Source organism: Pocillopora verrucosa, chromosome 6 (assembly GCF_036669915.1).
Source record: "Pocillopora verrucosa isolate sample1 chromosome 6, ASM3666991v2, whole genome shotgun sequence".
Lineage (NCBI taxonomy): Eukaryota > Metazoa > Cnidaria > Anthozoa > Scleractinia > Pocilloporidae > Pocillopora > Pocillopora verrucosa.
In genome coordinates, this window is record NC_089317.1 from 24,409,551 (window position 1) to 24,437,442 (window position 27,892).

General features: G+C 37.0%; 3 protein-coding genes across 3 annotated transcripts; 1 reads left to right on the plus strand and 2 right to left on the minus strand.

Annotated features, from left to right (window-relative positions):
• Positions 1–1,588: 1,588 nt before the first annotated feature.
• Positions 1,589–7,731, plus strand: LOC131798251 (uncharacterized). Its single transcript, XM_066169004.1, has 10 exons — positions 1,589–1,612; positions 2,217–2,266; positions 2,659–2,779; positions 4,915–5,023; positions 5,442–5,609; positions 5,740–5,789; positions 6,047–6,093; positions 6,516–6,625; positions 6,846–6,902; positions 7,182–7,731. The coding sequence occupies exons 1-10, from the start codon at positions 1,589–1,591 to the stop codon at positions 7,265–7,267; spliced, it is 822 nt and encodes a 273-aa protein (XP_066025101.1). The 3' UTR covers positions 7,268–7,731.
• Positions 7,732–8,044: 313 nt separating this feature from the next.
• On the minus strand, positions 8,045–11,604 carry LOC131798252 (chymotrypsinogen B-like). The gene is made up of 7 exons (XM_059115916.2): positions 11,547–11,604; positions 10,753–10,950; positions 10,116–10,319; positions 9,161–9,338; positions 8,587–8,732; positions 8,393–8,419; positions 8,045–8,175 (listed from the first exon to the last, which is right to left on the minus strand). Exons 1-7 carry the CDS (start codon positions 11,602–11,604, stop codon positions 8,045–8,047), a joined length of 942 nt encoding a protein of 313 aa, XP_058971899.2.
• Positions 11,605–14,810: 3,206 nt separating this feature from the next.
• LOC131798212 (very long-chain specific acyl-CoA dehydrogenase, mitochondrial-like) lies at positions 14,811–27,686 on the minus strand. Its single transcript, XM_059115867.2, has 25 exons — positions 27,348–27,686; positions 26,146–26,200; positions 25,773–25,851; positions 25,565–25,629; positions 25,145–25,237; positions 24,976–25,017; positions 24,656–24,763; positions 23,838–23,864; positions 23,601–23,666; positions 22,907–22,974; positions 22,423–22,468; positions 21,942–22,027; positions 21,790–21,838; positions 21,317–21,362; positions 20,993–21,096; positions 20,384–20,488; positions 19,773–19,859; positions 19,067–19,129; positions 18,847–18,948; positions 17,650–17,744; positions 17,467–17,539; positions 17,092–17,164; positions 16,481–16,553; positions 15,873–15,948; positions 14,811–15,542 (listed from the first exon to the last, which is right to left on the minus strand). The coding sequence occupies exons 1-25, from the start codon at positions 27,434–27,436 to the stop codon at positions 15,405–15,407; spliced, it is 1,908 nt and encodes a 635-aa protein (XP_058971850.2). The 5' UTR covers positions 27,437–27,686; the 3' UTR covers positions 14,811–15,404.
• Between the last annotated feature and the right edge of the window lie 206 nt (positions 27,687–27,892).

A 27,892-nucleotide genomic window follows, 5' to 3' on the forward strand; every position in this document is an offset into this window, starting at 1 on the left:
TGATAACCAGACAAAGAAAGTACTTGGATTATTTTTTTTTCAACGGCAAAAATGTCGAATTTTGAGAAATGAGGTGTTTCTCTTTAGCATCTTGGAAATTATAAGAAAAATTATACAATTGACAACACATGGAAAAAAAACTAGGTGAGTTGCATTGAGCTTGAGAAAAATTAAACAAGAAATAAAATCGTTTCAGCTGGTGTTCACCGAAAATTCAGCGTAAACTGAAAAATACAGCCAGAATCGGCTACTATCACGAATTGTATTTAAATATCAGAAAATGGTTACTCAGCTGTAGAATGTCTCAATTTATAGACTACTCAATAATTTTGTTATCAATAGTCTTCAAGTTTTTCGCGATTTCAATTCGAAAGTATTTTCAAACAATTTCTAGCGGAAATAGATGGGAACTGCTCAAATACCTATCATTCAATTTGCGCTTCTGTGTGTAAAATAACGTGCAAAGCTTAATTGTGGAATTTCGTTCTTTCTTCAAAAACACTTTTGAAAGGGTGTTTTTTCAGTGAGAACTGTATTTGCAGAGAATGAGCTATCGCATGATAATTTTGCAACACGAAGCCATTGAAAAATATTAACAATCTCGATTGTGTCAATACTTCAATTTCTTTTGTTTTTTTTATGCATTCTGGTTGGTGAAATAAAGGGGGTAAGTTTCTAAAGAAACTGTGGTGTTATGTCGGCGGGTGAGTATAGCAGGGTAATCTACTATATTAGCAACCGAGTTTATGACGTAAATTGGCCGTTGTAAAGAGTTTCAAAGCTGACGTTTCGAGTGTTAGCCCTTCGTCAAAGCGGTTGGCAAAGTACTCGCGGTTAAAGTCACACAATCACTTCTTTGCCTTGGGGTGTTCCTTTGTTGAGTTTCCGAACAAAAGAACGTGTTACTTTGGTACAGAAAAGTCAATAAAGGGCAGCATCAATGGTGAGGTCTTTTATCACGTTGATAGTACAGATCATATTCTCTTGATCCTGTTCAAAGATGGATTTGCACAGTTTAAAGTATTGTTCTAACACCACAGAGTGTGTTTTTTTTTATTCAATCAAGCGGATAAAGAGATTTGGAGACAAGGCTTTAACCTAACACCCATGATATTTTTATAATGTCGAGCAATTTAAAAAGTGATGCAATAAATTTATCATCTTACATTTTAAGGCTTTTAAAAGCCGTATGTAAGAGAGAAAAATCAATAACAATTATGACAAATCGTAAGGTCATTGGTATCCAACAAACTTATATTCAGTTAGGCGGTGGATAAGATATTTCTTATTATAGCAGCTTTCAGATGGTGCGCCTAAATCTTTTCATCTGACAAAGACTTTTTGAATGCTGAATTCTATGTTTGCTTTCATCCTTTCCTTTTACAGGAGTGTCTGGTTAAGCGTAAATAAACATGATAACCAGACAAAGAAAGTACTTGGATTATTTTCCGAACAAAAGAACGTGTTACTTTGGTACAGCAAAGTCAATGAAAGGCATCATCAATGGTGAGGTCCTTTATCACGTCGATAGTACAGATCATATTCTCTTGATCCTGTTCAAAGATGGATTTGTTTTTTTTACTCCATCATGCTGAGTCAAGCGATTAAAAACGTAATGCACTAAATTTATCATCTTACACTTTAAGGCTTTTAAAAGCCGTATGTAAAAAAAGGAAAAATCAATAATAATTACGACAAATCATAAAGTCATTGGTATCCAACAAACTCAGATTCAGTTAGGCGATGGGCTAACTTTCGAAACGTAAGCTTTGAAACTCTTTACGGTGGCCGATTTACGTTATCAACTCAGTTAATAATACTAAATTACCCTGTTACACTCCCCCACCGACGTAGCACCACAGTTTCTTTAGAAACTTACCCCCTTTATTCAGATTCATGTAGGCGTTTCTGTGTCATGCAGTCAGTGTCCCGATCCAGTGCTTACGTTATCTGGCCCAGTCATTTTACTGATGTTGTCCTCATGTTCCCGTTTTCCTAAAACTCATGATAGAAGAATAGAGAAATATGTAGATATCTCTTATGAATAGGAGTTTTAACCATGATAGATGAGTCACATCTTAAACAGTTGTTGCGTTTTCATGATCGTATTCAGTTCAGATTTATCATCACGAATAACTCTATTGTTGTTTCTCGCATGACAGTGTTTTGGACCGCTCCTTTCCCTATTTTTGAAATTCACAACTCCTTAGACATAGAACGAGCCGACAAGTACTAAGATCAAAAGGAGACATCAAGAGGAAGAAAGGTATCTTTGGCTGGGGTTTATGACAAAATAGCATTATCATTCAAATTAAGGTCGGTAAGTTTTACAACAACGAGCGGACAGTCACTCTTATATCAAAGTCGATCTTGATGATGTTCTTTGTTTATCATTGGCGGATTGTTTAGACAACATAGCTTACATGTTTTAGCCTTACTCTAAATTTACTATACGAGACGTGATCGATTTTATTTTAACCGCTGAATTGTTTATTAAACTAGGGTTTGTACTGTTGTTAGTATTCCGTGAAAGGCAAAAAGCTTAAACCATTTAACAGTCTCTCGTCATTTGAGCAGAGGGAGCAAAACGAGAAGGGCAGACACATTTTTTCCTTTGGTATATCAGCATTCTTAACTTTCCTTAACCATTTCTTTCAGCGACACAGCGAATTTCAACGAAACGCTCTGTCCAGATAAAGTGTCTTGCCTAGCCGACGTGCAAAGCAAAATTAAGAAACGGTGCATTAGAGCCGTCAACCAAAACAAAGCGTGTCTGAGTGTAAGCTAAACTCGAATTATACATATTGTGTGATAGACATGTACAAAAGAAGCTCTACACCACGAACTTGCATCGATTGAATTCATAAATATACGAAAAAAAAAATATTTATTGACGCAGAAGATGTATTTTGTCCCGCTGGAACATTTTCCAATTAGTTTTTACCAACCTAGCGGGACAGATTTGACCTCCTAAAGAAGGTGTGATGACTTAAAACTAATGAAATTTTGCATTATGTGACCATGTCATTTTTTCTTGATGAGAGACTCCAATTCTTATAGATATATAGTTTACACGCTAAACTAGACATTCAGTTTTCCTTACACCTTTTAACATCATTCTTTATCAGGGTGAACTGAGTAAAAAAAGACTCAGTTGGGGTTAATACCTAGAGATTTCTACATAAATGATAAGATGCTGACGAAGAATAACAAACACAACCCTTGAAAGGCCTTGTGTGTCTGTATAATGAACGATCAGTATAGGTAATCACATGATTTCAAGTGCAATTTGGAATAAATAAGCACGAAGAGTTTGCAACAAAATTTGCAATTTGTTGGCTTTGAAAAAATTTACAAGTGCAAATTTATTCCAAATTGCTCGAGAAAACTAATGCGATTTCGCATCAATAATATACATGAAAAAATACGAAATAGCCTATTATAATTATGCAGAAGCAAAGCGTGCGCATCAAGTGCAAAAATGATTTATTAAAACCCTGCAAGTGGCATTGTGCGTTCGGTCAAAACAACCGCGGACGATTAAAACAATAACACACAATGATATTTTCACATCTTTGAGGCGCATGAAAGTTCAAAGTTCGGCTAAACAGTTCAAGGAATGGTTCAGTCTGGTTTGTTACTATTTTTGCACTGCATTTACCTTAATCAATCAGAACTGAGTAACTTTCTCATTTAGTTTATCAGAAAAGAAAAATAGGAAAAAAACGACAGAAAAAAATCTTAAATGCGATCTTTTCCTTTCTCCAAAGTATTTTTACCCAAATTTGATTAATAAGTAACAACTACACTCGCGTGGCAACCAATGTTTAAAAATTCTTCGCTGATTACCCACGAGGACTCACGCGTTGATTTTGTATAGTGTGTAAACTTTAAATTATTAAGCGCAATGAAGCCCATTTTGCCTCTTTTGGGCAAACGAAATATATTCCAGGTACGGTTTGGATTGCGGCTACCGAGTGGATCAAAAGCACGATGAAGGAAAACTATGCGAGATTTTCTCTCAGAATCATTGAGACTATTTGAACATGTTGTTATACTCCTTCATCTGGATTTTAATTCAGCCCAGTGTGTCCTGTAATTTATCAAAATGCACTGAAACATCTTCGGTCCAAAGATACCGTTTGGAGGGACATGTGCTAATTGAACGACGCGCTGAGACTATGCTAGAATGCGCGCAGTTCTGCAACCAAACCCAAGAGTGCTTGAGCGTTAACTACAAGTTGCTGGGTCAAATCTGCGAGCTGAATAGAGCAGATGTCCACATTGCTCCTCACAACTACCTCCCAGCCAGAGGTTACGTTTACCTTGATAATCCTTGGCCCAAAGTCAAAATGGTAGGAGCTAGTACTTTACTTCTTCGATTACCAAATAAAAATCTTAATTTCCAGAAGCATTCAACACAAATCATTATTGTTATGCATAAAAAAGGAGGTAAACTTAGATCACGAAATAATTTTTTCATCAACGAATTGTTGAACTATAAAAAGTCGCGACACCTGAAAAAGCAAAAATAAACGCGAACAAAATAGATTCAATCTGCAAACGTTTATCTTAACCGTTTAGCGGTAAATTTCAGTGCATAACTTTAAAAGTGTAGTTTTTAAGCCAATCCTGTAATCGAAATACTAGTTTACCCGCCAACGTTGTAGCATTACTCAATCCTCTATTCCATAGTGAAAGATTTTCTACTGGCGTTTAGTGCTAGGTTACGCTCGACACTACTCTCCTTTTTTACGAAATTTCGAAACGGCCTATTCTGTCCCGTGTTTTCTTTAGCAATCCATGCTGTCTCGCCTCAGAAATTTGGGGCGAAGGGGGTAGAAATATTATTACCCGGTAAATACATATGTAACTTATATCTTTGCTGTTTGTCCTTTCAATTGATGATTTCAGAAATCTTGCGCCAGTATTAAGGATATTGTCTCTAACGCGGAGTCAGGCTACTATTGGATTGAACTCTGGCAAGAGAAGAAGGAAGTTTTCTGTGACATGATTAATTTTGGTATGAACCCAACAGTTCACAAATTAATTTAAAAAATAATTAAAACATTTTCTTCGACTAGAGCTTTTTCACTTTCCTTATGATTTCCAGATGTTCTCGAAAAGTCTGCAATTCGTAACTATTGTATTTCTCTCCACAACCGTTGCTATTCCTATTCATTACTGTTACCATGGTCGCGAAAGTGGCCGATTGGTCTTCATTCCTATCACTGGGGTCAATTTAATATGCGAAACACGGACATCGCACGACTTTTAAGATATTCACATGAATATAACATAAAGTTTGCACAAAGTTTAAACAGGTATTACGTGCTCATCATAGAATGACGCTCGCATGAAGTTTTGTCCCCCAAAATATTATGTACTCTTTACTGCTCAAGAGTTTGGTTTGTTTCATTTCTGTTCGACTTTATTGTGAGGTGGAGGTTGGACACTTGTTGCAAGTATCTCGTCTTCAAACAATAACCATCTGCTAAGGACGGAAGTAAACTGCCTTCTCCCAAACCGATGCGTCGAGAACGTTTCCTCAGATATACCAACCAGAAAAATGTCTGATAAAGACATCCATGCTATTGCAACTACTGAAGGTAAGATAAACGAACAAAAGCAAGGAGCTTTACAGTTTTACGAAACCAAGATCTTGCAAGCATCTTTTTTACTATTCTTTTTGATTTCAATGGTGAAATTATTTTCTTTTCATAAATTCTCTCTTACCAGGGACATTTCGAGTTGATCAGGTATCGAATGGTTTCACAGCCTTCTTTAAGGTAAAATTATTATTTTTTGGTTTCTAACGATCCATCGTCAACTTCCAACAACAGAAAGGGTTAAGTTTGACTCCAGCTGCCCGGGTACGAGTCCTGCTGCATCATCAGGTCACTGAGTTTTGCCGTAAGTTAAAATGTCTCTCCACCTAGGACTGATGAAGGCATGGGTACTAAGTCAAACTGTCGGGATACTCCTTGACACGTGATGCTATTGAAGCATTTTCAAATGCTTAATTACAAATTCCTTGTTGTTACAGATACCTATTGGAGCGCATCTGTTTAACTCTGAATGCTTCGGAGCAAGGTATTTGTATAATGGTGTCAATTATACGATTCGAAGAAAATCCCCTTTAAAACAAAACGCGTACGAAAATAAGATTATAAATGCTTAAGCAACATGTTAGCTCAAGGAGAATTTTGAACGAGAATTACGAACGAAGAAATGAATCGATATAATAGGCAGGTGAAGTAAACTGATATCATTCCCGGACATTAAAAATAAGGAGAAAAAATGCAAATTGGTATAGTACGAGTACTAGCCGTGAGATTATAAAAGTGAGTTTGTTTTGTTTCACAATACAGCATTATTTTGCTTGTTTGTTTGTTTATCTTCTCATGCCATTAGCGCTATGGCCGATAACCTCCTTGCATAGAACAATCCTATACCAACCAGAACCCTGGTACCTCTCTTAAATGCAACACAATTTCTTGTCATTTTTGTTTCAGTTGTCCTCGTATAATTGTGTCTCATTCATATCCCTACCAATGGGAATCGAACTGCAAGGGGACGGAGCTTGGCTATCAGATCACTGATACTCCTAACCGTTGCTATAGAGGTAAACATTTATGAGTCAGTGCAAGTAATTTCATCAGGATTGCTGCATAATTGGCAATGTAAGATATCAAATTTTAAACATCACCTTATTACGTTGCTTCTCCAACTTTGAAATTAGCAGCTTTAACTAAATAATTTCTAATGGTGAACACTTCAGGTATTGCACGTTTCCCCCAGGAGCTTTATATTGTGCGATAATCCATTTTTTTCTCATATCCCAGTGTTCGATATGTACGACAATGGTGAATGTGGTCACAGTTGGTCCTCTTCGAAATATGGTGAGCTCCAATCTATCGTTTTGTACTCAATTATCTTAAATAGCTATGCTCATTCATTTTTCCACAGTTACGATGTTAATGGTACATCTCAGTTATGTTTTTCAATTTTTTGTAGATATTATGGTTTTTCTTAATCTTATGTCTCTTGTGTTATGACGATGTTTGGCTATCATATTCATAATGATCATGAGTATGTCGTTGTCGTCATTATCAGTGGTAATCATTCCTTTTATGATGATTGTTATTTTATAATTCTCATCAAACGTTTTGTTGCTTTAGGTACAAATCGAGTGCTGTATGGATTCCCCTGTAGCAGTTTCAGTGGCATTTACGGAAATAAACAAGGTCTTCTTTTTGTAAAATAGACTATATTCATCGTAGAAACTGAAGAACGTAATACTTAGATGCATGAAGAACGAGTTACGAGCGAAATTCTGGATCAGACTTCATTAGGAAGCTTACATGAGGTGCGGATAACCAACATAGGAAAGCTAGCTATGGAAACCGCTGCATGGCTGTGCACCTGTATAAGAAACTAGAGGAGATCCCGCATGTCATTATTCCGATTATTTTTACTTGATGTTAATGCGCTCTTTTTATAATTCGAAGTAGAAAATTCAACCACATGTTGTGGTAACTTTGGTAGAAAAGAATTTGTTTTGGTGGGGTGTTTACTTATTCATATTCAACTTGCTCTAAAGGGAATAATTTCTTTTTGGCAGAGTAAGAGTGGCAAAATTTCGCTGTTGATGTCTTAGTTCTTGTTTAAGTAGTGGCCGATGTTTCAGTCAAATACTTGAACTTGCAAATTGCATTCATCACGAGCTTATGTAGCTAAGCCTTTTAAAAATTCACAATAAAAATGATACCTCCAGCGTTATATCATTTTAACTTTATTGATCTAATTCCATTGCTATGCTCAGAAGTATACAATTATAAATTCAATCAGCTATAACTTCAATTTTTCTCGGTCAGTTGTCACGATCTCCATTTCCCTAGAGTCAGGATTGTTCTAAAAAACAAAATGCAATCGTATGAATGCGAATTGTGACAAAAAAAAAAACAAAACAAAACAAAACAAAAAACATGATTATATCAAAATCCAGAAGTCCATAATAATTAGTCAAAACCCAAAATATTGGTCAGTTTGTATTGCTCTGATACTTACACGCGCAGAATCCACACGACTTTTGGCATTTTTTATAAACATCGGGAGTATGACAGAAGACCAAATAACCCTGGCAACTTTGGGACGGTACTGCATCCTTGCAGTCTGAAAAAGATTGAGTTAAAGTGTGAAATAAAATTCTGCGAGGGAATGCGCACGCAAAAAAGACAAGCAATATGCTATTTTGACTTGTAGCTTGCGAGGTTACCGATGGAATCAGGGGAAGGGTAAGGCAAGCGAAGAAAAAAACAAAACTAAACAAGACAACATGAAAATAACAAATTAGATAAATGTCTCAACATTCTTTAGAAACAGCCTTTACCTTTTCCGTCATCTCCATCGCCGGCACCTTGAAAATGAAATCAAGAAGATAAGTGGAAATTAAGAACGCTCATTTCATTTATAGCACGAAAACAAACAGATAAAAAATAAAAAAATAAAAAAAAACTGACAAACTTGCTAATCAACATTTTGCCTTAGAAAGTCTCAGGCAAATATAGATATAAATAAACTTACTCGCAATCTGTTGGTTTATCCAGTTTATGTAGTAGCTAACACGGGCGTACATGGAATAGTTATCAGTTTTGCATTTATCGCCCGTCCAAGATGCTACACCACGAAGAACCCACCGTCCATTTTCCTCGCAAACGAGAGGACCTCCACTTAAACATGAGACAGTAGCGTTATACAAAGTATGAAACACAATATCGTTTAGAAGATGCTGCATCCTTACACTGAGTCAGGGACGGGTCGTTCAAAAGTTGTTGGGTATAAACCAAGATTTGGCGCATTTATATTTGTTTTAACAGATTTATTTTTGGGGGCAGTTTAAGAGTAAAATCTGGTCGCAGGTTATCCCATGGTACAATCAGCTGGCGTGTGATAGTCGTTACATTTTCCTTTGAGTGGTGACTTCCACGAAACAAAAAGGCGGAAGCCTGCTCACAGTCGAATGCTTCTTTAAAGAGGGCATTCGATTTTCTCTTATCTTAACTAAATAGCCTCATTTTCTCATTTTTTTGTTTTGAAATGGGGGAGAAAGCGGGGAGATAGGGCTCTGTCAAATAACTTATTATCATTTATTTATTACCTGTCCCCATGACATGCCACTTTTCCACTTCCTCCGATGCAAACCATGGTAGCATCATGAACTCTACTCCCGGCTTTAGTTGAGCATGTATTGAAGTCCACAATTGGAACGCTGGCTTGTTGAAGGTGTGTGGGCGATTTGTGATTTCCCCAGAAGGTAATCTTGACGGCACCCCAGCCTAGATAAATACAGAAAATAAAGAAGAGGATGATTTGGCGTCCTCCCAAAGCCACACGCTTCTTGTCCAGTTCAAACCATTTGCCTGTTTCACACTGAACCAGGGTCAGGGTATTCGCCCAAACTTAGGCATTCGCTTGGAGTATGGAACGAATTATTAACCTTTTAACTCCCAAGATCTCATTAGTAATTCTCCTTACTGTCTGCCAAACAATTGTTACGATGTCAATTTGGAGAATTTAGTATTGGATCAACTAGTAATCCCCTAAGTGATATTTTTCTTTATTCTCCTCACTTCTGTACTTAACATTATGCTGATATTGTAAGGAGAAATTCTCTCTTGGTCACTCATAGAAGATAAAGGGTTAAGGGAAAAAATAACTGAAAAACAAACAAACAAACGCAACAAGAAGCAGAGGAGAACTAGAAACTAAGTCCATGATTTTCAGATCTAGAGCAAATATATAGTCAAACTAAAAGGAAAAATATACAGATACTTGAAGAATGAAAATTTGCCAGGAAGAGATGGAAGAGTTGATTCTACGGAGATCACAAGTGGAGAGACAGTTTCAGTGTTTTTGTTAATTTCCTTCTCTGTCATTGTCATGTTGGAAACGGTCAAAAAAATGATGAAACATAAAGAAACGTTTTTTGACTTTATTCTGTTTACTTAACTATAAACTCATCTTATTTATTTCTGGTTGTTTTTTTGTCTTTTGAAAGTCTTCTCCACGAAGGCAAGAAACTACATTAATTGAATAGAATTATGAGCGCAAACCTGAAATCCAACATCGACTTCCCGGGGAGATACGAGATTCACTCTTAGGGAAACACACAGTCCCTACTTTATTGCTGAGTTTCACGGGTACAGCGAGCCTCAACAGCGCCATATCATTCCTAAGGTGACTCATTGAAAATCCGCCATGCGCAATGATCTTGTTTATGCGGTAGGTGACTCCGTCTCCGCGTATTCGGTGTGCTCCTAGTAGAATTTTTTTTAAAGAACAGTTGATATGGTTTGTGCTCACTTATCAAGATAAGAAAAAAGCATAACTCAGAGAGGAGATATATATAGTAATTATTATCGAATCCTTGATCGAGGTGAGTACTTTGAGAAATATAATGAAAATGATTATAACAACAATGGGAGTTTGGCAATGAACTCTTGACGAGGTGATTCTTCTTGTCCACTGTTTCTAAGACGAATTGTAATCGAATTTGTTAGCTTTTATGGTGTGAGGATAACCAAAAACCTCGGAAAAAAACCCTCGGAGCGAGGAGAGAACCAACAACAAACTCAGCCCACATGTGACGCAGGTCCGGGAATCGAACCCAGGCCATAGCAGTGGGAGATTATTGTTTCGTAAAATATCCGTATCTCCTTTGAGCTCATCTCCTTGAACGCCTATCCTCACCTGCTACGAGGCTGTACAAGTGTGGATCAATATAACTTCTGACGCAATGAGCCGCTGTGATGGCCCATCGAGGACTAATCAGGGACGCACCACAAGTATGGCCTCCCATCAGTCTTAACGACAGCTGCCAGGGCCATGAATTGGGCGTCGCTGTCGAGCCCCCAACGATTCTGGTCCCAGGACGACGTCCACATTGAGCTATGGAAGGAGACAAATAAGTTATAAAGATGAATTTAACGAAAAGTCAGTCAAAATATACCGCTTTCAGAACTTCACAAAAAGCTTTTTCAATGACGAGTACACTTTAAAATTGTTTGAAGAAATCAAGAACCGCAGCTGCTATTTTTGCTGAACGTTTCATTGATGAAAAGAATGAAAATCTGACCAAAAAACATGCAAACAAACAAAAGATAACAACAAAACAGAAATTGCAACATATGAACGCTTGAAAAGCCATGAAATGTGTGTTGAAATCTTGAAACGAGACATATCTGTACATCCCAGCTATGTAGGCTTTGTTTGGTTTATGATTAAAAAAATTGAAGAAATAGCCACTATTTTTTTTTAGTATCAACGTGTCATCATGCAGAAGATCACGATCTGAAATAATTTTTTCCTTTCGAATCTATACAATTACTTGACTCTTTTGCAAATAAAATGATTTTCAAAAATACCAAAAGCTAGTTACCAGGAATAAAAAAAATCTGTTTGGCTTAGGTAATCAGTAAAATGACTGAGTGATATTGTTTTATGAATTATTATTTATTAAACATATTTAACTATTTTACTCTTACCTTGGGAAGGAACTGGTTCGAATAAAATGGTGAAAATCAATGCAAAAACAAAGTGCATTTTATCCTTATAGTGTACAACGAATATGATCTATCTTTGATCTCGAGCATACATTTATCAGTTGAGTTATCATTGATCAGCTGTAAAACATCTGCTTTTGAATTTTATCTAGGTAAGGCAGATACAAAGGGAATTCAGAAAGCTGTGCACTCATTTAATAAAACGATTTCATGAACTGAAGGAAGATTTAATATTGTGATTTTAAACACTCAGAGCATTCGATGAACTACCAAACAAAGCAGATAGAATGAACCGCTAGCCTTTTTTTTTGGTTTTGTTTCTTGATCTCATTTTGTCATGCTAGAATGTTTTTCAGTAACTCGTAAACTTCAAGTAACTTCGTAAACTCGTGTACTTCAAGAAAATTTTCCAATGAAACTTTTCCCGCAATTATCACCTCACTAGCAGTGCACGTGTTATATAAACAACATCCATTTGTGATGTATCAAATTCTTACTAACCGAGGGCCGTACTTGAGAATAATGGCCGGATGTCCAGTACGGACCGTGCGCAGAGATTTCCGTACAAAAACGACCGAGGGCCATCATTCCACAGTATGGCTCGATATTGTGAGGTTAGAAAGTAGCTTATTATTGGGCACTCGGATCAAACTTGTTTATTTTGAATTTACCGGCTTTCCCGAACAAAAAGATCTGCTTCTAACTATTTCCGTGGAAACGGTCCGTGTGGCAAAATACCGAATAAGAACCAATCTGGACGATCGTGTTTACCTCAGGGCTACCTTGCCACATAATTAACTTGATATTTTCACTGAAAAATTATTGCTTGGTGCATTTGGTCTTCGTTAGCCTTCGTGGTCAGTTATTGATACATAAAAGCAAGAATGAATAAGCTCCATTTGGTACTAGTTAGTAGGTAAAATGTGAATGTTTCCTGACCACGGTAACGGTGCACAGCGGCAGAATCGTTCAAGTGTAACTTTACACAACCTTAGACATGCATCAAGTAAAGGGTATCACAAAATTGAGAGCAATAAGATCACTCTTTTTAGAAAGGTTCGTCTCCAAATTGTTGTTCTTCTAAAAATAGGCCTCGTCCGCAAAATGCTCAGATTTACGGAGCTTCTTCAAAAAGTCCCTTCTTCTGTAGATATTTTGTCCGGATAAGGTTGAACGTTTGACCTAGCTCCAGAAATGAAATGGCCTATTCAAATATTCAAATATCTCTGGTGGAGTTTGAATGAGGCTTACAAAACAAAGCCAGTATTTTCAATCCAATTTGGAGTACTGAGTTTTCGAAAAATGCCTTTAAGTTTTTAATGGAAAACTTATCCGAATTAGGGTGAAAAGTTTAAGCCAAACCGCCAGAACAATTTCCGGTCAATTCGGAACAAACGGTGAATTGAATTTTTTATAGGGATATCACTTGAATTTTGTAAACAATCGACCTCATCGGCTTATGAAGACTAGCAGTATTGCAGTCGAAACGTCGCGATCAACATCCAAGGTGACTCCATCGTGAGACATGCGAATAAAGTTCATCTCCTATCTTAAACCACGATGAACAATTAACACATATTCTACTACAATTGTTCCTTTTTGCAAATTTTCGATTGGTCTAACATGTAAATATATTTTTCAGATCCAGTAATAGAGTTGTGCCCCGTTACTCATCGTAACGTTGGATGTTACAAAGACTTCCACTTGGGTCGTCGTCCAGTAACGGATCAGCTATCGATAGAAGGGGATTTTGCATGCCCCAGCAGTGATGTGGCCGATTTCGAGGAATGGAATGACAAAATGTACGACCGTGTATGTAAATGCGGCGAGAAAGCACGAGAAGGAGGGTACAAGTATTTTGCTTTGGAAGACTGCGGTAAGTAAGAGTTAAAATAAAAAAAAAAAAATGTACCTACCGTTATTTGAATGTTATAACAGTGGTGGGAAGGATTTGAATGAGGAGTGACCGGACTTAACCCCTTACACCCTAACATCAAAATGCATCTTCTCCACACTGTTCTGTAGTCACTCTTAGGATTTAAAGGGTTAATAAAACTTGTAAAAAAACACGCCATTGTGCCTTTGAATGGAAATAGAGAAGTGATGATGGATACACAAGCAATATTAACAGTCATGTTCTCTATGAGGTACTCCTGAATAGACTGCAAGAAAAAACTAGAGGGATGGCACTAAAAACAAAAGAGAAAACGACTTTCCCGTTACTTACTGACACATCAGCTCGAAAGGTCTCGCTAGGCAGTGTGCACGGCTGCAGAGACCGAATTAGACTGATACGTCAGAAGTTTCTCACCAACCTTTCTAAAATTCTGTTTCTTTTAATACTTTCATGCAGGTTAGTGCTGGGTGGCAAAGGAATTCTCAGTGAATAAGAATGGACTAAGTGACCTGTGTGTGACTGACGGGATGGAAAAGTGCACCTCTGCATCCAAGAATTACGTTGGCGCAAGTAGGCTGGCGCTGAACGCGTACAATATTGTTGAACGCCCAAAGTATGGAAAATAAAAGAGAAAAAAGGGAGAAAATTATGGCTTTCGAGTGCTTTTTCTTCTTTGACTTAAAATTCTGAGATCCTTAAAACTCAGTATGCATTCGAGAAACAAATTATGACCAGGCGCGTTGATCCACCGTATACCCGATTATTTCGAGGGGAGGATTTCGATTTAACCGAATTCACCCTCGTACTAAGCGAAAAAAAAAACAAACAAAAACAAAGTACAACAAAACATAAAACTGAAATTGAAGTTAAGAGTTCCGATTCTCTTCTGACACGTTTTTCTCGCGGACCAGCATCCGCAATCGTTTGCTGTTTGATTACCTTCGCGGCAGTTTTCTTTTCAATATTGAAAAAAGGAGACACCTGGGAAATGAACAAAGTAATCACTAACAATCCGCCAATGCGACCATAATTCACTCAGTCCTTAAGCTTCGATTGAATTTAGCAAAAATTTCTCAGAGGTCGAGCATGATCACTTTTTACGAGAAGTCAGGAATCCTTTTTGGCCTCGCTTTTACTGTTTCCATGCATTCTAAGGAGGCAAGAAGGGCTTCTCCACATACATCTACAAGAGGAACAAAAACTCAGATCCACCATTTATAAACGAGATCTTTACGTTCATGGTCTGGTTAACAAATGCCCCGAGAAACTTACAGTCAACTTTCTCCAAGTGGACATCCAACTAATTCGAACCAGAGATAAAGTCTTATGCCACCAAAACACCATTGATATTACGTTACCAATCGACACATACTTTATTACAGCGTTCTACACGGACCAGCCAGATAAATAACGTCAAAAAGGTGTGCCGTTACATTCATAAAATTACTCTTTTTGACCAGATACTATTTACTTCATCTTACGACAAATGGTAGGGGACGTGGTTTCTTTGGCTTGCATTCTTCTTGCTTCTCGAGTCTGTTTGCTGTCACCACTAAGATAAAATTATTTCACCTTTACTCATGTCTTTCTCTAGATTTGACTGTAATTTTTCAAAAAGAAACCTCTCTGGGAATTAAACTACATGTTACACACTGAAATTCTAGGCTAAGTACACACGTCCATAAGTGTTTACAGAAACTATAGAGTCCAACTTGCTACTTATACATAAAAAATGACGCATGACAGCACTGTTCTGATGCACGGTTATCAAAAGAAATGTGTAACAGTTATCAGTAGATTTGCGTGACGTCTTCCTGAGTCCATCCCCAGCCATAGCAAATCATTTTTATAGACATTTTGTTCTCAATTACAGCCTATTCTGAGGAAGATCATCATCCAAAGGTCGACCACGCGTTATTCGAGTTAAATTATCCGTTGGATTATCAGAACCCCAAGGGATGATTGGGAACTGTGTTCACATTCTTGATGACGTCCATTGCTATTCTCGACATCTTGGTGTCGTTCGAGACTCTATTGGAGTCGTGTAAGGAGCCCAGATTTTGTCTTATTCTGTCAAAAGCCTGTGAAAAGACAAGCGAACAATGTAGTGATAATTAAGTATACTGATATCACTTAAACAAAGGCAGAACTCTTTAGGTTACTTTTCGCTTGTCCGATCTCTAAGGTTAAGCTCTGTGGGGGAGAGCGTGATACTGAAATATGACAGTTGTATACGCTATGAACTTTCTTTTCATCACTTAATCGATGGTTGTAAGACGCAAAACGATTAAGAGATTTTCGTGGGGAAGATTTCAAGCAGAGTTTTACGTTTACGAGAGAGTCAATTGGGAGAACTACCATCGTGCTTCCAAACCTGATATCTACAGTGAAATATTAAACCATTGTTTTACCTCATCGCAGTAAACCGTTGTTATCATAGCTTCGTGTTGCGCAGATTGAGCTTTATTGTTAAGGGATCGGGAAGCCCTGTGGAACAGAAAAGAAAGATGAAATAACCATCTTGCAAAAAAAAATTCAAGGAAGCGGTAAAGGTGGAATAAACAGCAAAATCAATAAAGAACCGAAGGCATAACGGCTTGAACACCAGTTTTTATTGCGATTACAATGCCCATTGAAATAAACATTGACTATCACACAACAGGGAAAACAATCGGCTAGCGTACGTGTGAGTATATACGCGTATGCTCGTATGTATATACTATTATGCAGATGATCTTATACGCGTGCTATGCGTGTTTTACTCGCATATTTTGGTTCGATTACACTTGAACTGTACTGTAAGGAGTCAAACGAAGTATTTACTATAAGGCACAATCTTTCACAACATTTTTATACCCTTGCAACTTTCGGGAAACAAAAACTGATTTTATACGTATAGCAGTGTACTAAAACATCTAGTCAGTAGGCGGAATCAACCCGAAGGAACGTAACTGGTAATAACTGATTGCGTATATCGCGTGCCTTCTTTAGAGTGACAGAAAAAAAACGCGCATCTTACCTGGAAAGCACCGCTGCCATGCCATAAATATCGATTGCAGCATCGGCAAGTCTCTTAAGTAAGAACTGTTCATCTGTAACAATAAAAACAAAAGCATCCTTTACAGATATGATCTCAACGACTGAACTCTACAACGCAAATGAAGCAATTTGCTTAATCAATAACAAATATCAAAAAATAAATAAAAAACTAAAAAAAAAAAAAAAAAAAAGAATAGTCAGCAAATACATCAATCCCTCCAGATTTAACCTTACTATCAGATTCTAAATTCTCCTTGCAAGCTCCTTCGGAAATGTATAGCGAACGGCATGGAGAATTTACATACAGTGTACCGATATGAGGGTGTAAAGGGCTTAACAAGGATGTTATATGTATATACAAACATCTCATTGCCCTACGGTACATGTAATCTATTCGTTTTGAGGAACGATAGTACATCTTGACTGACGGGGCGTACAATCGCCTCAGCCCTGCAATTTCCCTCAGCCGACCAATTTGGACGGTCGATATGAAAGGAGGATTTGATCCTTTTTCCATACGTTGTATTACATGTCTATGTACGGGAAAATTAATTAACATGGTGGCTACGAGCGAAGTCAACGGTTAGTTACCTCTGATGTTTTTGCCATGTTTAATCAACAACTTCTCCACGGTCACAGCAAAGTCACCGGAAGCTTCCGACAACTAAACAGAAAAAAAAGGAAAAAAATTGAAGAAAAAAAATTGTTAAGCTACATTAAATTTTACTCTCTACAAGAAAAAAGCCTACAAGGTAATCTTATAAACAGCCATTGTTACGCCATCTCTCTCGAAAAGGAATCGTTGCAACAACAGCTGCGTACGAAACTACCTCCCACCTCCCCCCTCCCTCAAAATCACACAGCCCCCTGCTCTAAAACCACACGCACCTCTCCCTCCCCAGCCTTGCCTCTTTCTTTCACAATTCCTTAATTTCATTCTTTCTTCCTCATTCTTCCCTTACTTACCAGCTTGGCGGAAGTTGCCAGATCCGCGTGAACATGTTCAGTTAGAGACGGTCCTGACTTCAACCCAACAGCCCTGGTTTTATCGTAAGCAAATAAAGGCGGTTAAATGAATTATATACACAGAATAGGACAACAACACATGAAAATATCGCGATAGGTAACTAACACTAGCAGTGTTTATACCTTCTTGTTCTCTTCATTCCTTCAGATAAAATCAGCCCAACATTTGCAGGATTTGTCAAGGACTTCTGAAGTTCCCGCAGGTATTTTCCAGCGTCCTGAGAAAATTGATAATCGCATTTATTAAGAATATTTATTATAAGTTTACTGGCTTTCGACTCATTTTCAGCGGTTAGCGATAGAAGATTGACAAAAGGCCATAACAACTAACTATTCTTCTGGATGATAAACACGTTGAAATTATCGTCAGGATTCCAGGACAGCCCAAAATGCTACTGTCTATTTATGCATTTAGGAAATAACCCCTTGACCCTTAAGAATGACCAGCATGTAATTTCTCCTTACAATACCACCCTTGAATCACATATGAAGGTCGCAGGAACAAAGGAAACGATCAGCAACTAAAAAGAGCTCTTAATTACAGGGCGTGAAATTGCGCCTAATACAGGCGCCATTGCGCCTAAATTTTTCACTTTGGCGACCAAATCCTGAAAGTTAGTCGCCAAATTGGCGTCCAGAACGTTTCATCATAACCTTACCAAGAGATATAGTGAATTAAAAAGATTTGCAAAGATAAATCCGCGGCAAACTTCCTCGTTAAGTTTGTTTCCAAAACGTAGCACATGCATCTCGATCGATAACTAGACGCCATCTTGGATTTAGATGAGCCTGAACGCTGTATATCATCCATCCTAGTGTCCACTTTGTTGCACGCTAAAGATCTTTTCCCTAACTTAATTTTGAAGGGTCTATCAAGAACGTTGACAGCGTAAAGAAAGATTTTGTTTGTCTTTGAAAATGGCGACCAACTTTTTTTGAATTGGCTACTACTTTGAAGAATTTAGGAGCCAGGTGGCTATCAGAAAAAAAAAATTAATTTTACGCCCTGAATTACGAAACAAGTTCTCCTAATAAGCGCCTTGGAAAATGTATAGAGAACAGTAAGGAGAATTAGCATACTGATGTTAGGGTCAAAAGGGTTTATGAGGCACCATAATAGTTAAGTGAGACTCCCTAACTCGACAGAAGTTGAACATGGGCCTTCTAATTCAATATTAAAATTTTACGGTACCGACCACCACGCCTCTCATCGGAAAAAAAATCTTAAGATTCTCAAATATCAAAAATTGTCGACTTTTCTTAAAAATGTAAAACAATAATTATGTATGCTAAACAAAAACAGAACTCGTGTAAGCTTACCTGAAGGCCAGTTAAGGAGACGAACAACCTCAAAATGTCATTGGTACCTTCGAATATTCTGAAAATTCTAAGATCACGCATGATGCGTTCAGCTCCACAATCCTGAAAAAAGTCAAACGAAGAAAATAGTTGGTTGGAGTGCTCTAGGACGTTCCAGAGACCTGCTGTCCTTTTGCAGTACACGGTAATGCTCAAGATCATTAGACGGAACATAACTCACCTTCATGTAACCCATTCCCCCAAGAATCTGAATGCACTCATCTGCCACGAACCATGCTGCTTCCTGGAGAGAGAGAGAGTTTCTTAATCACGTGTTTACAGGTACACTAACGGTCACTGGTTGCTGACAGTCTTGCCTCGTAACTGGATCCTCGGTTGTTTCCAGAAATTAGGTAAGAGAATCGAGTTTCAAGAAACTTAAATAATTTCTTACAACCTCAGTTGAGAATTTCAAGAAGAAAATTTTTATTTTTCTGTATGAGAAAAAAAAAAGCGATCGAGGAAAGCGCTTGGTCGTCATTTTTTATCACTTTCTTACTCAATTTGTCCCTTTTCTAACTTAGTTGCTGTCTGTGGTTGGGCAAGCTAAGTCTAAGAGCGGGGTAACCCTTAACTACTGCACCAGTACTTATGCACGGTTTCAACAGCATGAAACAACTGGGATATGTTTAAACCCTTCCGATGGGATGCTTGTGCATCCAAGATAAACTTTGCAGCATTTTTTTTAGGTAGTTAGTAGCCATTTATGCCCCTGGGGGGGGGGGAAAGGAAGAGAGAGGCAGGCACTGTGAAAGTAAACTGTCTTTCTAAAGCCACAACGCAGTTGTTCGTCAGAGGTCACCCTCTCACCTTGACCAAAGTGCAGGCTCAAACACGCTGTCGCTATTACCCCACTGAGTCCTATACACAGTTACTTCTAGTCTTACCGATGCAAAAATTTTACTGATGGCGGCCTCCAGCTGAAAGTCAGTTGCCCCTTGATCCATGTTAGCACTCAACATGTACGCCATTGACTGGAATAAAAAAAGACGATGATCAAATTTGCTACTCAGTACAAGACAACCGAAGAAACACTTTCCACGGACACAAAAAAAGACCTTCATGTTGGTCTTCGACCACTCGTATTCCTAGGACCCCCAGTTGACCTTGGAATATATTCTGAAACACACGGTTCGTTCAACGCAACTGTTATTTCGTTTTCTTTGTTTTGTTTGTATGTTTGTTCGTTCGTCTTTTTTTCAATGCAATGGTTTTTTTGTCTTTGATTGGTCTTAAAACTCACGCAACCTTTGCATCTAGTAAGATATAAATCTCAAACTACATGTAACAGCGACTTGGTCATTGTCTTTTCTCAAGCTTGTGGCCAACTTATTGAATTTACTCTCAATGGCCATTTGCTTTTTGATTTATATCTTTTTTCGTTACATGATTAGATCAAGTTGTTTGTAGTTTCTCTATAATTATGATTGTTGTTTTTGTCTTAATTTGTTTTTTCTTCAAGTAGACAAGCACTCAAACGACTCATTCTTAAAATTACCTCTGTAACATACTGGCACATGGCCATCCTTGCAAGCTTCTCCTGGATAACTCCAAACTTCTCTAGTTTACTTCCAAATTGGACTCTGCTCCCAGCGTGATCAGCCTTCAGTAGAGAAAATTTTAAGATTGTCATTCTTTGTTCTGTTCTGTTCTCACAACCACACAAGTGGAATGGATACCCACCAGACAACCAACTTTTTACATCATGATAACTCCCTTTTTAATACAAATCAAGATGACTTGACTTTACATGTACAGGTGCGTGCTTCAGAGCTTCTTTATCATGAAAGTGGTCACACTAGATACTCTAACAGCGTTCCTACAAGTGTTTGTGCACATAATATAACACCACTTTCGCCATACTTGATTCAACCATTACTTTCAGGGTCACGGGCCACACATTCCCCAAATCATAAAATAACATAAGCAACACTCAATCAAAAACAGCACAAATACGTTCTGATGCTCAACCCAAGCAGGAAAAAAAAATGCAGGCTCCCCTAATTTCAGAATCCCTCAAACTCCCTCGCAATGTATCCATAGATAAATTAGAAATTTCTAAATTTTCTCTATAAAGCCATATATGAATAAATAATTAAATACTTACAGCTTTCATGATAAGTCCCTTCATTGTGCCTGACAAAGCAGCAGCCATTCCAAATCTTCCATTGTTAAGAATGTGCATAGCAACCTTAAATCCATCACCGACATCTACCATAAAAAAAAAAAGAAATATTTTAAAAAGGATATTCAAAAGGATTATTGAGATGCAAGAAACCTGAAGAACTTTTCCATAACCTTAATCTGCAGTTTCGAGGAAACGATTTGATTCGGGCATGCATAGAAATTGCAATACATAACTAAACAAACACTCCCAAAAAAATAAAATCGATCTGTGAAATAAATAATGGTATGTCTACTGTGCACTTACTTCCTAGTACATTTTCCATTGGTACTTTGACATTGTCAAAGTAAACCTGTCAAAAGAACACAAAATTTGTCACAGAGATGGAAACTATAAATTATACTTTTAATTAACCCTTTAACTTCCAGAAGTGATAAAAATATAATTTCTCCCTATAATATCAGTAAATTATCTAGCAAACAGGAAAAGAGAATATTCAAACTTATCAGATGGAAGTTGTTATCTTGATTTAACACTAAGTTCTCGCAACAAATTTACAAGGAAATGTGTAGCTGCCAGAGGGGAGAATTAATAATTGAATCTTAGGAGTTAAAAGGCTAAGAAGTGTAAGTTTAAAATCAACAAAAGTCAAATAAGAAAAACAAATAAAAGAAAACACTTAAAAAAAGTGACTAATGAATTGCGTTAATATGATTATCCCCTCCACCTGTACATGGACAGTATCTACCTCTTCTTTAAACTTTAATAAAGAGTCTTACCTCAGCAGTATTAGAAGCCTTGATACCCATTTTTTTCTCTGGTGGACCACTAACAATAGACAGAATGGATAAAAATTTGTCAACAAAAGACATTCTTTTTCCTGTTGTTGTTTTGTTTTGGATGTTACATATTTTTTGACAAACAGCAATACCTTGACACTCCTCCAAAGCTTCTCTCTACAATAAATGCAGTCACTTTGTCTTTCATTTCACCTGTCTTTGGATCTTTCATTGGTGTCTGCACAAAAATGAACAGCAAACATGCTCATTAAAAGAACAACATTTCTCAAACATCATTTGACTTTATACCAGAGTTTGCTAATAACTGATCTCAGTACTGTTAGGTAACCATAACAAATAAATGTACTGCTTGTCATAGAATGATAAAAAAAGCCTGACAGCTTCTTCACATTGCTACGGTACAAGCAGAGAAGGTGTGATTACAGTGAAAAAAAGGCATTTTTTTTTATTGAGGTTAAAGAAAAAAAAAGTCCTGTTACAAATCTTAGCAGGCAAATGTCTCTTTGTTGGCATAACCTGGTTTCAAGGAATGTTTCCATGAATGTTTTCATGAACAGTGGAAGCACTTTCACAAAAGCTTGTATTTAAAATAATATACTATACAAACTGTACCTTGGCAAAGACAGTGAATATTTCTGCTAAGCCCCCATTACTAATCCTGAGGAACAAAATAAACGATTCAATAAATCAAAAGTTTGTACATGTGATAAGAAGTATTACTTCTATTCTTGCCATTACAACCTATATTTCCCTACATCCAACAACCAACAAATTTGATTTTTAAAATAAACTGATGAATAACACAGGGTACTTTACAACTCACAGCTAGAGAATGATGTCGTGCTCAATTTTTGAAAAGACCACTCCAGTAATGTGACAATCCCATTAGGATTTATTCTATAATTATGAAGCTTAGGGGCACAGATATTTCATTCCCTTTGACAGATAGTAATTTCTTGAAATGTCAGTTTTATAAACTCTTCAGAGTGGCCAATTTAAATAAAACCCACCGACAAGGATAGGGAAAGGGAAAGGGAAAGGGGTTAAGAATGTTATATCCATCTTGTGTACAGTCCTTGTAAAATTGTGCACTCACCATATTTTGCCTCCATTGAGGATGAAATGCTTCCCATCTTCACTAAGCTCTGCCTGTGTTCTTATTGACTAGGACAAGAAAAATTTCACTTCATTTACTAAGCATTCACAGTTTTCATGTTTCATGACCTGTTGGTCTCAGCTTTGCTGCATTGGAAAAAAAGGAACACAAACTCTCTTCAATGTATCACCAACTGATGAGCTTAGACAAACTCTACCTAACTTTTACACCACAAGGGAAAATGGTGTATACTCACTGATGACTGTCAAGTAAATAGAGCACTAACAATTACCATAAATGGGAAGGTGTTGCAAAAGTGGAGGCATAAATTTCTATCTTCCCAATTCATACTATTCATTTCCCACATGTGAGCATTAATTTTTTGATGAGTGTTAAGAAGAAAGTACCTGACTGGCGTGTCATGCAATTAGTGCGCATGTGCTGAGACATTTAAATTTGACCAGTTTGTAAGCAAGTTACACATACGATTTCTCGCATATGTGTTTTTTCAGTTTTAGTTGCATTTTGGAGGTTTTTGTTGTTGAGTTTGTATTTTAAGCCGTTACCATATTACCATCTTTTTACCAATTAAATGTGCCTGCTTTTAAAGGAGATTTTTGTTATCGCTTCTGAACACAGAGTTAACTTAAGTTGCATTTGATATCAAAGTCACACACATGTACAAGGTACACACCCCTGCATCTGATCCACTGCTTGGCTCAGTTAAACAAAATGCAGCCACTTTATCTGCAGTTGCAAGCTGTGAGAAAATAAACAAGGAAAAATCAAAATGATATCATGGTCAGTACTATTTAAAACATGAAAAAATCCTAAAAACGAAACCAATTTATCAGTGAAAATACAAGGCATTTGTGCATTTGTGCATTTGTGCATTTGTGCAAATGGAAAGAACAACATCACCATTACTTACTGATGGTAAGTACTTTTCTTTTTGCTCCTAAGTGAAAAACAAGTATAAGAAAATCATAAAAAAGAAACACAGCCACAGCACAAGGCTAATTTGCCTAGATACATGCACATGTCATTGTTTACCAAACCAAAGCACATCAAGATGAGATCTATGACATGACTGTGAAATCATATAACATTTTTAAGTAGTATATAATGTGTTGGAATGGTCAAATGATCAATACTGTGAAAAATTTCAGCATAATCCAGTGCATTTTACACACAATCAACACATTTTTAACACAGATTGCTGAGAAAATTCTTCACAATTTTATTCATTTTTTTGCAAAATGCAACAATGCAGAAAAAAAACAAAGAAAAACACTGTCCTTGGATCAAATATAAGAGATCCTCACAGCAAAGAACACTACTGAACTACAGTACCACTCGCGTATACATTAACTGAAAACGCGAATTAAACACACAAAAAATCGCATGCAATTGCAAATAAAAAAAAATCATGTGCGTCAAAAAAGTTGAAATAAGACCTGAAAAAATTTCAGGCCCGTATTGGATTTGAACCCATGACCTCTGCGATACTGGTGCAGCCCTCTACCAACTGAGCTAACAAGCCAACTGGGATTTGGTCAATATGTTGGGTTCAAATAAACCATCCAAGTGATGAATAATGATATTAGATTTATGAAATTCATATATGTGCACTGCAGTGAAGAAACAAATATAAGAGATCCTCACAGCTAAGAACACTAGTGAACTAGTGGTTGAAATAAGACCTTGATATTACACCACATGTATTATGCATGTGCATGTAGACTATACCTTGTTTCCATAGAGAAGAATTCCCTTAAATCCAATAGATTGATGAGCTCCAAGGGTAATTCCTACTGCCAGGTCGTGTGAACCAACAATCTCAACCAGGCGGGCATACTGAAACAGACATGCCAACAAGGGCAAGGGGATTAAAATTTGTACTTTCATAATTTAAAATTGTTTGGCTTTTTTTGGTTTACCAGATTGGAGGTGAAAAGGCAAAAACATTAGGAGAGAGAAAAAAATTGAATAATCTTTCCACTGATTATCAATGACTCCAATTTTGCAGGGACAACAAAAAAAACAAGAAGCTGGAAGGAACAGCTTACCTGCGTATTAGTAAGACCAAGGCCCCCCAAATCTGTGGATATCTGAAAATTTAAAAATTATGAATTTCTGTTCAGCAGCAACAAGCTTCTACATATAAAAGGTCAAGAATGCTGACAGTGAAAAAAAAGAAAAAAATAATACAATAACCAAATTTATCAAATTTATTACCTGAAGTCCAAAAGCACCCATTTCTCTAAGGCCTTCAAAAGTGTCATCAGCGACTTTTTCAATCTCATCATTCTTTGCTGGGTCATTGCTCTCCTGAATAATAATTTAAAAAATATGACAGTGGTGCAAGTGGACTCTTTAGATTATACTTCTGGAAAACTAATATGTGCACAGGTTGGTATATTTTATCTCTAGTCCCCAGGGGTGAAATTTTGACACATAATGACTATCAAGGCTGGGAAAATTGACTTTTTGAAAACATGAAAATATCTAATTCCCCCCTACCCCCCTCCCTTACACCCCTGAAACCTGGAGATCCATAGATAGGTGCATACAATAATAATAATAATAATAATGATAATAATGTCACCAGCTGTCAAAGGGCTGAAATGAAAACAGCTATAACCTATATATATTTACCTCAAAAAACTTGGCCACAGGATCAACATAAGCTTTCAATGTGCTTTCTTGTTCAGAGTCTAGAACTATAATAAAGCAAAATTAACCAGCTCACGTAAGACTAAAATATATAGAACACTGTGAAATATGAAGTGTTGTACTTTCAATTGTCAATTTTCATACTATAGTTATAATACAAAAATACCCACATAAAATGACCTCATCTCACCTTCTGGAAAAGGAAACACCTGCTGTACATCAAGTTGACCTTTAAATAAACCCATGACGAATGACTTTGACTGAGAAGCCTTAAAGAGCAGAGAGAATTATTAATCAGCCACTGTAATACATTATACACACATTTGTTTCAATTTAGTGGTGGGGAAACTGTAAAAGTTACATATATAACATGTAGGTACCTTGGTTACTCCTAACAAGCCATTGGGGATGCTATGTACTTTGAAAAAATCTAACTTCATTGAATATTCTATTTGCCCTGGGTACCCTTTTTCAGGTGAGGAGTCCTTTTTTTTTTTTTTTTTTTTAAAGCAGGGAAGATTACATGTAATATGAACACTGCTAGCAAACATACACACACATACCTTGACATCTGTAGCATAATCATTCCTTCCATATTTTGAACTTAAAACTGCCACTCTGTTCAAACATGAAATAACACAATCATAAACTGAAAAAGTCACATACTGAAGAACACTATTTAACAAAAATACCAGGGAAAACCAACAAAATCCAAATGGCTTGAAATATGACAAACTGAGAAATCTTGCCTCCAAGTTCACTTGTACACTGAGAAAACTTCACAACCTTGCAGTGACATGCTTTAACTCATCTGTGATAGTTTTGAGTGAAGTAATACCCATAGCTAAACCCAAGATCTGATTACAAATTCTCCCTTCTAGCTACTACACATTTCCTTCTAAATTAGTTCAGAGAATTTGGTGTTAGATCAAGATAACAACATCTACCTGATAAATTTGAATATTCTCATCACCTGGTTTCTGAACAATGTAGGGATATTGCAGGGAGAAGTTAATTGTTAATCACTTCCGGAAGTTTAAGGATTAAGTAAATCAACAGTTATGGAAAGGGGTTGAAAACCAACCACACAACTTGACTTGCATTTTGCATACTTGGAAAAATAAAGCAATTAAAATTGAGCACCTTTTAATTCGTTTCAAACATGTAATTTAATTACAACTAATTCTGCTAAAATTCACTAAGACTTGTTTTTGAGCATCCTTTTATCATTATTCCCAAACAATAATAATATTTCCTATTACTAATAAATGAAAATCAAAACCTAACCAGTTAGAAGTCAATCGATTCCTGATCAGTTCGAAACCATCAACATTTCACATTAAATTGAGAAGAAACCTACTGGAACTAGAGTACTGGTCATTGTCTATTGAAACTTGACCTTCAGGGCTATCAAAGAGAAAACCCGATTCGCTGTAATTTTAATTGCTCGTTGTCATAGTTTATCTTGGTCTTCTTTCAATTTCTATTTGAAGAAGTCCTAACGCCAATCTCGCAACAGCTCGGAAACGAAACATCACGCACTAACCTCGACCGATTGGATTTGATTTCTTCGACAAGTACAGACACACTTCCCTTTGAATCGAACGTAGGGACAGAAAAACTATCATTCGATTTAAAGCCTCTTATCCCAAGTTATTTTCTGAACATCTCATACTCAAGCCATAAACGAAAGGAAGCCGGTGATCTTTAGCTTATGTAACAAGAACTCTATTGAAGAACACCAAGTGAAGTTACGATTCCTTACCGACTGACATCAAGAAAACTTTGGCTTGTTCTTGTTTTAGGTAAGTAAGCAAGACCCTGGGACAAACTGCGGCATCCACAACGTAGCATTATTGTAGAAATACCGGTGTAAAATCTCCCTTTCCACCTCTGAACAGCGTCTACGAGAACTTCACTAAATTACTTAGCAATTTTCGCAATGTTAAGCAACGTAACAATCGAGCGAGAGGCTGCTAAGCCGTTTCAAAGTCCATCAAATATTTGACTGTTTGACGTCGATCGGGTCGCTGGTTTTCCGCTCCAGTGGCAATGTTTCTGTTCTTTTCTTTCCTCTTTTTTTATTCGTATCTCGCTGAAAATCGACATATCAACAAATTCCCACCAATTATAGAAAGGAAGGCAAAAGGAAAACGGGTATATTTTTTCATTACCAGTCTTCACGCATATTTTTAATTAAACTTTCATGAGTCTAGTGCCAGGGTTCCCTCGGTCAGCGTTCCGAAGAACATCACCCAAACATACAGAAGCCTACAGAAGCCAACAATGGGCAATTTTGCGCGATTTCTG